Below are 12,714 nucleotides of genomic sequence, written 5' to 3'. Positions count from 1 at the left end.
GGAGCGTACCCAATTTAAACATGTATATGCCAGCTTGTGATACTGGGCATCTGCATTTGTCAGACTTCTGCAGCTCTTTGGGAGGACACCTGTTCATCAAGCCTTCTCATAAAAACCTGAACAAAAGCTTATGAGGTTCTGATTGAAAATATTTAAGTTATGTTTAAACATAACAGCACTGGAGAGCTCAGCTGTGAAGTCACATAGGGCTTAAATCCCTTAAAGGCAGCATTTTCATATCTACTCAGTTTGCATGCACTTAAAGATTAGAGAACAAAAGCACATACTTTCAGCACAAACTTTATGCAGTCTCTCAGACTGGACTCACTGAATTCCTGTATGACACTGCAAAGACTAACTTTGGAATAAAAAACAAAGCAAGCTTTATTGAAATAAAAAAACAAATACAAAGCCAGATCACAATTTAAAATCCAGGTCCCCACCAACCTCAGTTTTCTATGTAGATGGGACTTCAGGTTAATAATCTAACACCATTGAGTCTTTCAATCAAATGTGATTCTAAAACTGCGCTCTTGCTCCTTGCGGCGGCTCTCACAAACCTTTGTCACCTCTTCTACCTTTCTCTGCAACAGGGCTGGGGGAGGAAAGAAAAAAAGTGACCAATCAGCCTAAAATACAACCTTGCACAGTTTAGCCTGCAGGAGGAGAAAAAAGGCATTTTCAGTACTGACATTTGCTCAGGTTTGACACTGCACAAGGAAAGAGGAAAACCCAACAAAAAACACTGCTAGAGCTCCAAGAAAAAGAAGATTGTTCCAAGAAGTATTATGTGGCATTCAGGGACTAGCAGGCAGATCCAGAAGAGCTGTGGAACATGCCATAACACTCTTTACCAAGCCAGTTTCAGGTTGTTGTAGTTTCAGCACACAGCATTAGATAACAGAGCAAACCCTTCCTGAATAGTAACAGTAGCTGGCCTTCAACTGCAGAAAAAGTAATTGCTGTATTGAAGTTTTTCCTACCCACCTCATGCTAAATAGTTTTGAATTTTACAAGTTACAGGTTAACCACAATCTGTTAGAAGTCATGATATTCTGCAAGAAAATATGTAAATTATAACAAGCTTTCAACCAAAAATACATAGAAGTGCAATCAAAGAGCTGCAGATCACTTGCAGTCACATTACAGATCATCTGTTACCTGCAGATCACTGATTTGGCAATACACAGGCAATTAAGTTAATAACTAAATACTGTAGCCATTGCAATACACAAAGAATTTTTGGCATAAACTAGAGTACTTAATTTCATGGAACCTTATCAGATGTTATTCAACAGGCCTACTGCATTATGTCAGTCTGCAGCTTGAAGATATTCCAGGTTAAGTTATTCCACAGTGTGCCAAACCTAGAACCTTCCAGTAACATATGAAGAAACATATCCACCTTTCAGTTTGTCAGTTTTCAAAGATTCACCACACAAAAGTGATTGACATAAAATAACTCTGCTTCACTATCTCACATATCTAGTCTTGTTCAATTCAGAACTCTGGTACAACTAAGAAAGTAACTGGTTGAGGCAAAACTTGAGAACAAGGCTTCAAACAAATCCTCCCTTCACTGTGGCCACCTTATAAAGGAAGCAGCATCATGCATCTGTTCAGCAAGCCCATTTAATTGGTTTGGCATAAGAGAAGCTGAACAAATAAATTAACATCAATTTGATTAAAGTGCTAAAGTTGCATATAACTAAGTCAGACATGTTAATAGCCAAATAAAAATGTATGCTTAGAAAAAGCTCACTTGCTTTTGTGAAACAGCCCTGGAGGTGTCTCATAGGAAACAAAATTTGTAACATTATGTACAGTGCAGATATCTTACATTTTTAAATCAAGAAGTGTTAGAAATGTATCCTTCCCAGGCCTACTCCAAATTAATAATGGCAAGGGCTATTTTAGTTACTTCAGAACTGCATGTTCTTTTGCGATGTAGCATTTAAGTGCATATAATAACAGGAATTCTTCTCCTTGCCAAGAACCCCATAGACACAATGAGTCACATTAATCATCATTTTAAAAAGCTATGCATTGAGGTTTATTGCTTCTTTCTTGTTTAAAGGGCTTTCTCTACCACACTGAAGCTGAACCATTCCTTTAGAAGATGTACAGTTCCCAGTAAAGATAATGAATAACAATTAACTGACAAAAGAATTACTTCTAGCACAAAATGACTGACAAAAGAACTGCTCTCCTTTCCAATAAGTTTTGGAGAGAAAAAAGTTAACCTGTAAAAGTTGCTATTTTCAAATTCATTCTGTAAGTCAGTCAGAACTCTGATACTACAGGAGACATACCAACAACTATCAATTTCACGATGAAATGCATGCTTAGCATACAGAAGTTGGCACAGATCTTCTAGAAAACACAAATTCAATCCTGACATAAGCCAATATTATTTAAAAATCAATGGAAGTGTGCCTGCTTTCATCCAAGATTAATTACGCTGATGTGAGCACTTTGACAGTACTGCAACCAGATGGCTGCAATTCAGTGCCGGTGAAAGCTGCACCACTTTAGTCAACAGTGCCTCCTTGTGGCTACTAACATCAGTTAAATAGAAAAACAAAATTTTTGAATGCCTGACAACAGGAGAGTTCCTATGAGAAAAGTGGAGGGGTTGGGGGTTTTTTGTTTGTTTTTTAAAGTGTTGAACTCTGGAAGCACCCTGGTATACTAGTGAATCCAGGATAAGAAACAACAGTAACTACACTACCAGTTTTCCACTATGAAGTGCAGCTTCTGGTCTGCATTACTTTTTCAAGTTATTACTGCTGTGGCACTTTCACTCCATTATTCAATAATTACTGCCCTTGCAGACAAATGAATGGTGTTCAGAATCTTACCTGAGCTTGGCTTTCCTGCAGTTTGCAGTAGGAGGCCGATAACATTAACACCCCCCACACCCAGAATCTAACTTTCATATTCCAAAGGGAAACACACGAACATTTCAGAAGATCACACATTTAACTGTATTTTGATAGAAGAAACAAGGTTTAAGTCCCCTGCTTTGCACTGATGCATTTCAAGCAGTGTTTTTGGTGAAACATTAGCAGTGTACCAGGAATCACTTCTCAGTGGCACCCTTTTATACAGATCAGAAGGAGATTTCAAGAAAGGAAGCAACAAGCGTAGTCAGAGGCAAGGGGGAAGAGATTCCTCAGTGATCTTCAGGAATTCATTTATGTTCAAGAAACACTTCCACACACACAGGCACACACAACATGCTTCATTTTTATTCCTAAAAGGCTGCATGAAGACTCTCACCTGAGTTCTGGTCAATCCACTGCAATGAATCCATATGTGCATTCAAAATTTTACAGATCTGCTGAAGCTGAAGAGAAACAGAAGGTGCAAGGTATTTGTTACAGTACATAAAAACCAAGAGCAGCATAAGATAGCCTGTCCCTGCACCTTGAAACATGAAGCTGTCAAATTTCTCATATGTACAGCTTCACCAACAGTTATTTTCCCAAAGTCGGCACAGCAACTATGTTACATTGCTTCTTTTCCAGCAAGACAACAGATTTGTTTGGAGTATATCCCTGTGGCTTGGTCTTACTCAAATTCAGACCTCAGATGCATCACAACATTAGTCTCAAGATCGCAAGAATAAAACTGAATGGGGAAAAAAGTCTGCAATACTCAGAAATTTTTACTAGGGGAAAAAAGAAAAACTTATCAGTAAAAAACCATAAGGAGTATTAAGATCAATTTAATATACATAATAAAGAGCTCATAATTCAGATCTCTTCCAGGACACAAATGTACTAGTAAGAAAGTAAAAGAAGAGCAGCAACAGCTACTGCATTTTGTACAGAACTTAGATTTGCCACAAGAAAGATGCAAGTGGCAGAGAAGGTGGCAAGATCAAAACTCTGAACTGCCTCCGAAACAAGTTGCTATCTAGGCAAGAAGACAAGAAAAAATAACTGGAGGTCATACTACAATGAGATATTCTGAAAATTCTTAACAAATTCCAAAGTAATCTTGTGAGAGCCAGGCTGGCTTGAGTTGTGCTAGAATGACTTACCAGAAGAGAACTGGCTTAAGGACAAAAAGTACTCTTCCAAGGTTGAAACCACAAGCAGCAGAGTATCCACAAATGGAGGAGGTGAAGAGTTAGAACTTAAGATCTTTTGTGTCTCTTTACCCAGATGCAAACAAAGCTTGGACTTACCGGGTCACTAGTGTCTGCTGGGCCTCCTGATGTATTCAGGTGCTCAATGATGTCCTTGAGATCTTGTGCCATACGCTTTAACTGAGCATCTATGTTTTCGGCCAGTTTATATCTGCAAAATGCATGGGAACCAAGGGCAGAATATTTATAGTGAACCTCAGAAGACCTGCTCCCAGTTGCAGTATCTGCAGGTAATCAGAATTAGCACCCATGCCTTTCAACCAAGACATAGCAGATACATGGGAACTGCACCATGACTGGCATTCTATTACACAGATTAGGTAACACCTAATGTCTTTGCTCTCATGATAATCTATGGAGACAGATGTGCAATATTAATGAGGGCTTTCTAGAAGGTTAACACCAGAATTAAAGTAACCAGTTGGACAAGATTCTTCAAGATTCATGCCTCTTGAACCAAACACTTCACCCTGCTAAAATTCAGTACTTGTAACATGCTTACAAGGATGCTTGAGTTCCACAGAGTGCTTTCTGCTCTCATCACTTGTCATTAATCACTTTAAAGAAATTATGCCAAAATTAGTAACCTTATAAAACAGCTAGTTAGACCCACATCCAAAGAGCTTTTCATGCTGATTAAAGGGGCTTCCAGTTGCAATTCCCCTAATTTCTAATGTGTAAAATGTAAATTGTAAAGCATAAAGCAGGATTACATATTTGAAAGAGGCTATTGATAGTTCAATATTGTCATGCACCACAACTCTACTTCTGATTGAGCATCACCACACTAGTCTACTTATCACATGTTCAAAGCAGATTTATCTTACGTTCTCTCCCTTTCTTCATCTGCATGCTGCAAGTAGATAGTCCCACTCTGTTCCTTCACAGACTCCTCCAGAGGGGTCAACAAGTCTTCCAGCTCTTTCTGTTGTGACAGAATAAAGTCTAGTTCCTGATCCAGTCTGAAAAGAAAAACATTACCCACTGAACACAGTTTAGATCAGGTTTACATGTGGTATACATCCTAGGACTTCTATACAAAACCACAAAAAGATGAAAATAAAACCATCTCAATTGTCCATAGTTTACCTCTTCTGATCAAGCTTCACTTTCTCTACTTCTCTGTGCAACGAAGTAATCTAGAAACAAAACACATTTAGTGATAGTAGGAAAGTTCAGAGATCTGGTAAAATAGTGGAGGAACTGAGGAAACAAGCACTATGCAAATATATATTAGAAACAGGGAACAGACATGTTTGTAGACCAGAAAATATTTAATAAATCTTTGGCTTTGAAAGCTCAACTCTAAGATAACTTGTTCACATAACTCAAAACATTTTCAAGCTTTGATGCCTAAAAATCAAGACAGACATACAGTCAGGTTTTCAAAGCATCCATATATAACTGACACCCTATCTTTAAAAAAGAGAGAGACCCACCAGATGGCTTGCTGCATCTATAACACTTAATATCTTTTAAAAATTTAAGTAAACAAAATCAGGTTATACCAGATGTCACCTTACCTTTTCTCCATTCTCTATCAGTGTTCGATCCCAAGCATTAACTTGCGTAGCTTGATGAAGGAAGTGTTTCTCTTGATCTTCAAGTTCTAGACTCCACTTGTTTATCAAGCTCTCAAGCTGGGCATAAGTCATCACTGGAGGTGCGCTGAGAAGCATGAGACAGTACAGAGCACAAGATCAGAAATCAAGGTATAAACATGACTAACAGCACCCATTTCCCCTTCCTCCAGACACTAACATTAATATTGCTATTACCCAAATCAAAAAGTTACGAAAAACCACTCACCTGGTTGTTGCTGTGGTTATAGTAGCCGTAGAAGTCACAGCTCCAATGGTACCAGTGGTAGTTAACGGCTTAAGATTCAAAGCAAAGCTTACACTAGGAGCAGAGGAAGAGCCTGAAAGAAAACATTCATGTTAAACATCTGAAGAGGACACATCTAACAGATCAAGAACAGATCCAACTTACAATTTTAACCCCAATGCTGTTGGATGTCAAATGTGTCCCTTCTGACAAAAAGGGAACCCCATTTGAGATAAGCAGGGAATGATGCACATCTTGACACCATTAAAAGCAATGGACTATAAATACCTGTAAATAGTTCTAGCAGAATGTGGGATTGACAGCCTGCACTTTTCCTGGGCAATATTCAAAGAAATACAACATTAGCATAACCCACACCCCTCTCAATCTCCAGTTATTTTAACACTAGACCTAATAACTACCAGCACACCCAGTTCCTGCCCTGCACAATTGTTGCTACAGTGCATTTTGCAGAATAATTTCTAAATTTTTTTGCAAAGCTAAAGAGCAGTCAGTACTGTCAGCCAGTCATACAGCACTTCTATCCATTGATCTCAAATTCTTCATAGTCACTCCAGAAATGAGCTTTAAGTTCCTGACAGCTGAGCAGCATCCATGTTACAACACTGAAAACAGAGGTAACTGCAGCCAGAAAAGGATGCTCAGTCCTGAATCCCAACATTATGTAACAGCAAAGTTCACTGTCAGTTTTCACATGAGAGTTGCCATTTAAATACAGCACTTCTCTCTGCATTTTTAGAGAAATCCTACACTGAGACTTACAATAGGGAAGAAACGAATGGAAACAGAGGAAACAAAGGAAACAAAGGAAAGACAGCTCTCCCTAACCCTCCCACAAGTCTTCGGCCTCTCCCTTCCATCATAAAGGCATCTCTCCCTAGCCTCTTAAATCAATTCCATGACTACACAGGAGAGCTAGAGCAGTAAATAATCTATTTTACTTTACTTCAAACCAGAACAAAGCCCTAAAGGTCCTCACCCAAGGTCTCTTTACTATGGACATAAACTCTCAAAAGTTTTAACCGAATTTGGGGGATGGAAAAGGAAGATCAAAACCAAACAAATATTGTGCTATTTTCAGTTACTGGAGGGAATTAGAAATTAGAATTGCTGTGCTGCTACATCAGCATGGCCCTTTACTACTACAGAGCACTGAAGCCAGTGTTTATTTACAGCATTTAGTTCTTACTAGTCACAGTGCTTGTTGCTGCAGCTGTTGTCCCAGGAACTTTTAATCCAAATCCAAGAGTTCCAAGAGTGGCTGTACCAGTGGAAGTGGCACCAACTGTGAAGAGAAAACAGGAAGAGTGAGTGCCCCATTCCATAAGGGTTCCCTTTGAAAAATTATGCTCTTCCCTGCCTGTCCACCCATCTCCCCTTGATATTCGTACTAGCAATGATCACCATTTAGGTGAGGGAACATCCCAGCACTACATGAAGAAAAGCAGACTGAAACTATAAAATAGCCAGAGTGCTCTGTGATCCTTTCAGAAAATTGTCAACTCAGGTGCCAAGCTACCACCATTTCTCTTCGCTTATATTGAAGTATCCAACATTTAACTGCTATCTACTGCTAAAATAAGCAGAGGATACTGGATGCTGGCAGGTAGGAAACACCACCTTTGAAGGATAAGCTTCTCAGATATGATCAAGAGTGTTAAGGGTGGCCTGCATGCATCTACTTGTTAAAATAATACAATTTCACATACTACAGAAAGCATGCTGTCACTTCTTTATGGCCATGAAGCAGCTTACTTATATCATCTAAGCATAATGGTTCAGACATCTTGATACACTGAGAATGCCCAAAGGCTTAAGAGCAGTCTTAAACACCTAACTTTTCAGAGCTGGGCGTAAGACAGTATTATGGTATGAAATAATTATGTAACAGCTCTGGTAAACATTGATTTTTCGTAATTTTGCTATAGCTAACCTCCATAATCAAGGGAAACCAAAGTGTTTCATCTCATCAGGTTGGAAAAGATGGAAACATCTCATTACAGGTTGGAAACAAAAGCTATTAGGACTCCAATCAAGCCTTGCCTACTACCTAAAGTCATAGAAAGACAAAATATTTCCTGTCATGAAAATAAGTCTGCAAGGGGAAACACGCCCATTATTGCCAGAGGAAATTGCAAGTATACAGCTGTGTGAATATTTGGCTTTATCACATTGCATCTCCACTTCCACAGGCCACTTCTTTCTTAAAGGCTGAGTGTGAACACCTAACATAAGAGTCAAAGTTTCTTAAAGGCAGATGCAGCCAGACTCATAGCACTGTCTGACAAATAGCTAATATATCACTAGAAAGCTCAGTTGTGGTGATATTACCCCTCAAAAAGAAATTCACATGCAGCTACAATCGCCACTCTCTGCCTGCTCACTCTGAAATTAAATATGCTTTGTTTTGGACAAAGCTCTCCATAATTCACCACCAAAAAAAGTTTGCCATGAAACAAGAGGGAAGGTGACAAACATCAAGGACAGCTGACTATTTTAATTGTCCTATGTCACAAGAGCATCTGAAGCTTCATTACTGACAGATACCACCAAATATCCTCATCAATTATTCTTCCAATATATAATTTCTGTATATTGTGACTTACGTGAGAGGCCTGTGGTGGTAGATGACGTTGGTGCTGAGGAACTTGCTATAGATGCAAACAGTGTAGGACCAGTTGAACCAAGAAGGGAAGTTGTGGTGGTAGTAGCAGTTGCAGAAGCTGTGGATGTTACTAGAAACAGAACATGTAAGTCTCATACAAGCAGATCCTTGTCAAGCTCTAACACATTTCAGAAGAGCCAAGCTGAGAATGCAATGAGTCTGTCAGTTTATGCCATGTTTTTTTAATGGGTGCAAGAGAATTCTGAACTTTTTCCTGTACTCCTCCTCCATTCTGTCTCTTTTCCTATGTACCCTTTGCATTTGCTTTTGCTTCTGTTCCATAATGCCCTGCAAAGAACTACAGAACACAATTCTGCACACAGGACAGTACAAGATCTAGTATATTTAATAAGACAGTTCATTGAACTTTCACAGATTACCAATGCCACTGTAAATTCACATTAACAAATACATCCAGCCCATTTCCAGACTCCAGTAGAGAGAACTAAACTGAGAAGGACAGGAGGTTCTCTATGCTTTGAATCATTTCCTAAATCATCTCCTACCTCCAAGTTTGGCTCCAAATGACAGAGTGGGTGCCTGGCTCGTACTAGTGGTCAATGTTCCTGTGGGTGCACTAGTGGCTGCTGTTGAAGTCAATGATCCAAAGTTTAGACCTGGAACAAGTAGCAGCATAAGTAAAAAAACAAGAAAAGATGAACCCATTGCTATGGAGAAACTGATCATTGCATTATTCAAGTTAGTAGAGATAAGAATATTTATTAGGAAAACATTAATTTCAATCTAACAAATACTCTGCACTATCAAGGAAATTAACTAGAGCTAACAAGTTCCTTTGTTATATGAACAACTTTAAAGACCAATTCTAACACAGATTCACAGATTAAGAACAATTCCAACTTCAGCCCTCACTGCAGACCAATGATTCTTCCTGAGGCCTGCACTATCACCAACACAAATTGAAAGTTGCAGCCTGAGTTTTCGCTGGACTCTGCAGAAACAGACAGGTTTGTTGCCTGGGTTCAGCAGCAGTTCAGCATCCTGGGCAGGGCACTCCCCTTCCTCACCACTCCCAGCCCTGCCTCTACACCCCCCAAATCCAACAAAAACTTTATCCAAGCACTTCAAATGTAGCTGACACTTCTGTTCAGTGACAGAATTATTTCAGCCTCAGTCTCCAAACTCCTAAGTAATACTTCTCAAACACCTCTCAGCTTAGGAATCCCTATCCATAATGCTCAAGCCCCACCCCCAACAGCCCAAAAAGTACTGACAGCAAAGTCATTCAAAATCATGCAAGGCACATTCAAACACGAGTGATCCACTGTTATCTCTGCAGTTACTTTCCTTCTATGCCACCTTACACTGTACTTATCTTTTTATCACCTCCAGTTTCAAATTCACACACAGTCACAAAATAAAGACTAACCATTCAGAATTTAAGGAGGCAAGACAACAGGCTACTTCATTTCAGCATTAAGCTCAAGTATCACAAGAAACAGCTAAACCTAGACGCTCTTCTGAGAAACTCTCTCACAAACAGATGCTTTGCTTCACCAGACTGACCTAGACAGGTGGCAAACTCACTAATCCATTTAGACATACATAAAAACTCTGCCAATTGCTGCATCATTAAGAAACAAATGGATACAGGCATATCTGTTGGGGTCCTAATGGGTGCACTTGTGTCTGTATTATCTTAACAACCTCGAAAAAAAGCAAACAATTGCTAGGTAGAGCTCAATGTATGTTCAAACTCATGAGTTTAGAGACAGCTATTTCTCATGAAAATGGTGTGCCAACAGCTAAATTGTAAGTATTATTCATAACTAGAGATGCTGGATAAATAGGGAAAAAATAAAGGAAACAATCACAGGTTTCACTTCACACCAACAAAAGCTGAAGGAGGCTTCAGAACTTCATACACCCCCCCCAGGTGCCCTCCAGGTTGGCAGGCTTCCCGATTACAGCCCCCATTTCCAGCCCAGGCACTCACCTGAGGACTGTCCCCCAAGGCTGAAGGCAGTTGCTGGCTGTGTTGTTGCTCCTAGGGTGGCAGCAGTGGTGGCAGCAGCAGCAGGCACTGTTCCAAAGGTCAACCCCATGGGCACTGCTTGAGGGGTTGCATTGCTTACAGTGCTGATATTGAAGCTGGGTGTTGCTGCCTGAGTCACACTACCACTGGAAAAGTTAAACCCTCCAGTTGTCCCAGACTGAGTGGTGGTGGTGGTGGTGGTGGTACCAGCAGAGCCAAAAACAAAGCCAGATGGGGCTGCTGCTTGACTTGAGGGCACACTAGCAGGTACAGAGCCACCAAACCCAAAGCCTCCTGTGATACCTGTAGCTTGAGTTGTGCTACTGCCTCCCAAGTTTAATTTGGGTGCATTTCCCCTAGGAAAAAAAAAAAAGAGTAAGGTAATCTGTTTGAGACATATCCAGTGAACTACTAAGAATGACCTTTCTTACAGAGTATTTGCTGACAGCAGAAAACATCTTAATTTCAAAGAGATGTGCACTTCAGGTCCACATTTCAAGCTAACTGCAGCTCAGTTTTGACACAGATTGTATTAAAGTCTATATGATAAGAATTCTAAGTCCACTTTTACTGACTCCTTCTTAATTACACCCTCCCATCAAGGTATTCCAAAACATTTATGGTAATGTAAAACAGTTTCTTCTCTCAGATCTTAAACATCCTTGTCACCTCCTCTGCTTCAAACACAAGACTTTTTTCCAACTACCTTCCCACTGCTAGTCTCCATCCAACTCCCTTTCCACTGCTTTCATGTGGAAAAGTTATTTTCAATTCAAACAAAAACACTACAATGATGACAAAAGGCCTTCCTGAGCAGCAGCTGCTCCATAATTGGAAGAAAAAAGGAAAGAACATAAGCTAAGAAAGAAACAGTGTATTTTTTGAAAAAGTGAAACCATTCTTTTGTATGATTTTCCATTAATAAACTGCTCTAGAGACCCTTATTAGAAATGGCACTATTCTGTAAAGCAAAAGATAAAACTGGAAAAAAAAAGCCAATAACCTCAATTACTTACCATTTTCTAGTCTCTTCCCTTTCCCAGCCACAAGGCAGATGACAGAAAGTAAAACCACAGTTCACTCCTACACAACATCTCTTTTCCATTGCTATTGGTAAGATGTTGGTTCTTGGTAACCTTCATTCTACCTCTATTAACATTACCTGAAGAGCACTGTTTGGGCAAAATCAGAGCAAGCAGGATTTCCCTGGGCTGTTTCATCACATTTTTCTACTTCAGAAGGGGAAATATCCGAGATGACAAATGATTCTACAAATTCCCATTCCAGAGTGTATAACCTCTTGAAAGGACTAAATGGTCCTGCTTGGGTAAAGAAAGATTCTGAACATTCCAAGTTTCAATCACCACAGGAAAGACATATTATACAAGACCTCAAAAATTTTTTTCTCCATTCAAACAGCATAGACTCATGTCTCAAAAGAAGTAGCATAAACATACAACTTTCAGCAATGGAATAAATTACAGAATTGATTGTTCTTAATATCCCATAGAAAAGTGAATAGGGGGAAAGAATAGGCCTCATTAAATGCTTTTTTGAGCGTGCTACACTGCAGCGTGGATTCACACCACAACAGCAGTGGGCTCACTCTGTTCTGAATTGCTTTCTAAAATGCTTCCAAAGCGGCAGACCGCTCAGCAGCGCTGGCGCCCCCACCCTGAGGCGGTGAGCGCTGGGCCGCGGGACTCACCCCAGCGAGAACACGGCGCCGGCCGGAGCCGCCGTGGCGGCGGGCTGCGTGCCGAAGCTGAAGCAGGCAGGCTGCGCGGTGGTGGCCGGCGTGCTGAAGGAGAAGAGCCCGGCCGGCTGGCTGCTGGCGGGCGTCTGCGCCGCCGTCCCGAAGCTGAAGCCTCCCGAGGCGGCAGAGGTGAAGAAGGAGAAGCCGGTCGTGGCCGTGGTGGCAGCGGCCGTCTTCGGCGTGCCGAAGGTGAAGCCGCCTCCCGCCGCGCCCGACCCGAAGCTGAACTGGTTCATGGCTGTCAGCGGCCTGCGAGAGAAGGGCCGCGCCGCCGTCAGGCCTCGGGGAGGGAG

General features: G+C 40.7%; 1 protein-coding gene across 1 annotated transcript; it reads right to left on the bottom strand.

Annotated features, from left to right (window-relative positions):
- Positions 1-359: 359 nt before the first annotated feature.
- Positions 360-12,690, bottom strand: NUP62CL (nucleoporin 62 C-terminal like). Its single transcript, XM_067304161.1, has 12 exons — positions 12,374-12,690; positions 10,627-11,021; positions 9,176-9,286; positions 8,611-8,739; positions 7,194-7,289; positions 5,966-6,077; positions 5,680-5,824; positions 5,246-5,295; positions 4,984-5,118; positions 4,196-4,307; positions 3,283-3,349; positions 360-595 (listed from the first exon to the last, which is right to left on the bottom strand). The coding sequence occupies exons 1-12, from the start codon at positions 12,655-12,657 to the stop codon at positions 504-506; spliced, it is 1,728 nt and encodes a 575-aa protein (XP_067160262.1). The 5' UTR covers positions 12,658-12,690; the 3' UTR covers positions 360-503.
- Between the last annotated feature and the right edge of the window lie 24 nt (positions 12,691-12,714).

This window comes from Apteryx mantelli, chromosome 13 (assembly GCF_036417845.1).
Source record: "Apteryx mantelli isolate bAptMan1 chromosome 13, bAptMan1.hap1, whole genome shotgun sequence".
Taxonomy (NCBI): domain Eukaryota; kingdom Metazoa; phylum Chordata; class Aves; order Apterygiformes; family Apterygidae; genus Apteryx; species Apteryx mantelli.
This window is presented reverse-complemented; position numbering and strand designations above follow the sequence as displayed.